Source organism: Colobus angolensis, unplaced genomic scaffold, assembly GCF_000951035.1.
Source record: "Colobus angolensis palliatus isolate OR3802 unplaced genomic scaffold, Cang.pa_1.0 Scaffold89, whole genome shotgun sequence".
NCBI lineage: Eukaryota > Metazoa > Chordata > Mammalia > Primates > Cercopithecidae > Colobus > Colobus angolensis.
In genome coordinates this window covers 2,441,877-2,444,604 of record NW_012122820.1, presented here as the reverse complement: position 1 = coordinate 2,444,604, position 2,728 = coordinate 2,441,877, and the positions used below count along the sequence as shown (strand labels likewise).

At 43.1% G+C, this 2,728-nt stretch overlaps 2 protein-coding genes across 5 annotated transcripts in view; one reads left to right on the top strand and one right to left on the bottom strand.

Annotated features, from left to right (window-relative positions):
• FBXL14 (F-box and leucine-rich repeat protein 14) overlaps window positions 1-2,728 on the top strand; it is a 30,372-nt gene that overhangs the window by 5,002 nt on the left and 22,642 nt on the right. Inside the window, exon 2 of one of the 4 annotated variants that reach the window (XM_011931019.1) lies at window positions 1,793-1,962. The exons of 2 other annotated variants lie outside the window; for them this stretch is intronic. In XM_011931019.1, coding sequence (XP_011786409.1) covers window positions 1,793-1,804 — 12 coding nt within the window. In that variant the 3' untranslated portion in view covers window positions 1,805-1,962. Of the gene's footprint in view, window positions 1-1,792; window positions 1,963-2,728 lie in introns of those variants that run through there. One more of the 4 variants, XM_011931020.1, reaches the window with a different exon arrangement.
• The window catches only part of WNT5B (wingless-type MMTV integration site family, member 5B), a 77,436-nt gene that overhangs the window by 61,806 nt on the left and 12,902 nt on the right, over window positions 1-2,728 (bottom strand). The window lies entirely within an intron of this gene.

The window sequence follows — 2,728 nt, the reverse complement described above, 5'->3', positions numbered from 1 at the left end:
CCCACTGCAGCCTTGACCTCCCAGGTTCAAGTGATCCTCCCACCTCAACCTCCCGAGTAGCTGAGACTACAGGCACACACCACCATGGCTGGTTATCTTTCGTATTTTTTTTATAGAAACAGGGTTTCACCATGTTGCCCAGGCTGGTCTCAAACTCCTGGGCTCAAGCAATCTGCCCACCTCGGCCTCCCAAAGTCCTGGGATTACAGGCATGAGCCACTCTGCCTGGCCCAGGCTCCATTTCTAAAGTCCAGCTCCCTTTCGCTTAGTGAGAAGATTTAGTTACTCCTCATACTTTGGTTTCCTGTAAGGTGACCCTCAGAAGTGAACGGTAGCTGTTTGAACACCGTATGAACAAGCTCATGCCATAGGGCACTACATCAAAGGGAATAAAGGTGATTCTTGGTGGAATAAAAAGTTGATCCCTACCATACCTATAGGAATGGGAGAAATGCATTGAAGAATAGAAGAGCTAAAGGACATGAGTTGATAGGACACTTTGCGTGGTGGTACAAAAGTTAAAAGGCACTCCAGGGCAGTTCTTAGAATAACAGAAGAAAACTTGGTTCAGGTACTTGCTGAAACTTGAGAACTGAAAAAACAATGTAAACTTCGTGTAAACTTTATCATCTAGAAGTAATAAACCTCAACAGAAACTGGGTAGTAGTCAAGGAACAACTTCATTTTCCTTCTTTTTCTAAGTGTCATCATGCATAGCCCTTCAATGTTCTTACTGAAAAGATTGTAAATCACCTGTGGGGCTCGGCCAATTTCTGCAGCTCCCAAGCTAGGCCTTTGACTTGTCCAGCTTAACATTTACTAAAACTAAAAGCCAGTGCCAGTATATCCTAAAAATAAACTCAAACTGATCACGTTCTTTCATGAGTTAGATGAACAACAAAGATCTGAACACGTAAACGTTCCTTTTTCTTTTGAAAGCTATGAACTTTCTCTTACATAAGGACATATGATATGTAAATTAAAGCATGGCCTAGCTCCCAAATCCTGCTGCTTTCCTGAAGTGGTTACTAGATAGGTGCTGGTCTTAGAATATAAACAAAACCTTTCACTTTTGACTTAGAGAATTCGAATTCAAGTTTTCAAAGGGAAGGGGTAGTGGCTCCCAGGGACCACTGTGTTTCTAAAGAATAAGAACCTCTTGATTAAAAGATCAGATTTGTAAAACAAAACCAAGACCTCATGCAGCTTCTGACAACTGTCTCTTCCCAGTTCTATGAAAGGGAAAGCCCTGGCCTCTGATCTCTGCTGTGTTCCGCGGCAGAAAGGGAGGGACTATAGTAAGTCATCCAGTGGTCCCTTCTCTCTGTTCTCTTTCTCTTCCCTGCATCAAACGTCACCCCTTTTAAAAGTTAATTCCATCCCTTTAGTAGAGGGCAAGACCTAAATTTTGTGCCATTATGAACCCCTGAGGGGTCAGAGGGGTGAGGCTTTTTGATGAAACAATGTGGATCATGAGTAAAGCACAGGATTAGAAATTAGAAAGCTGCATTCAAACCTAAGCTCAGGCTTGGGCCACATATTTACCTAATTTCTGTCACTGTACCTGGTCAACTATTAGGCAGCAAGTTAAACTTTTTAAAAAGTGTTGTAAAATAGATGGGACATGCATGTTTAGATGAGTGCCAAATATTTATTTACTTAATAAAATATCAAAGGTAAGTGCACCGTTGGAATAAGAGCATATATTCTCAGCTTTTGTATGGAATTTCTAGACAATTGGTAAATTTAAATATCCACAGGTGATCAGTTTCAGTTTTTTCCTCTTTTCCAGGGATTGCTCTGATTTTGCCTGGTGGAGTTGCCTTTACCAACCCAGAATATTTGGTCGTATGTAAAGCTAAGTCCTCCAGTTGAGGTGCAAAAGAAAGTAAGCTTGAGATCTTAGCAGTAGGGTATGTTAAACACCCCCTCCCCCCCCCGCAATAAAACAATAGAAGTGGAATTCCTCTGCCTGCTATTTGTTAACCCAGAAAAGTGCACATATTTTCTTCAAAAAGAAGACTGAAGTTTCTATTATTTCATTACTCTTCTACTTTAATTTTTTTTGAGATGGAGACGGAGTTTCACTCTTGTTACCCAGGCTGCAGTGCAATAGCGCGATCTTGGCTCCCTGCAACCTCCAACTCCCGGGTTCAAGGGATTCTCCTGCCTCAGCCTCTCGAGTAGCTGGGATTACAGGCATGCGCCACCACACCCGGCTAATTTTGTATTTTTGGTAGAGACGGGTTTCTCCAGGTTGGTCAGGCTGGTCTCAAACTCCCGACCTCAAGTGATCCGCCCACCTCGGCCTCCCAAAGTGTTGGGATTACAGGCGTGAGCCAGCGCGCCTGGCCACTTAAATTGTTTAAGGAACAAATGCTATATATCCTTATAACAAGCTTACAAGGATACTTGCATTTGTGATAGTGGAAACGAATGAGTCTCAATTACAAAGAAGAGAACTGAGTCTGCAGCCGTGGCACAGCAGAGAAACCCAAGTGACACAAGGTTAGGAATGTGAATGTGGTCTGCTGAAGAACTCGGTCACACACACTGTTCGGTTTCTCTGTCTCAAAATTTTTGTTTTCCCAAATCTGGCCGATGTGGTACATTTAATTTTTTTTTTTTTTTTGAGATGGAGTCTCGCTCTGTCGCCCAGGCTGGAGTGCAGTGGCCGATCTCAGCTCACTGCAAGCTCTGCCTCCCGGGTTCAGGCCATTCTCCTGCC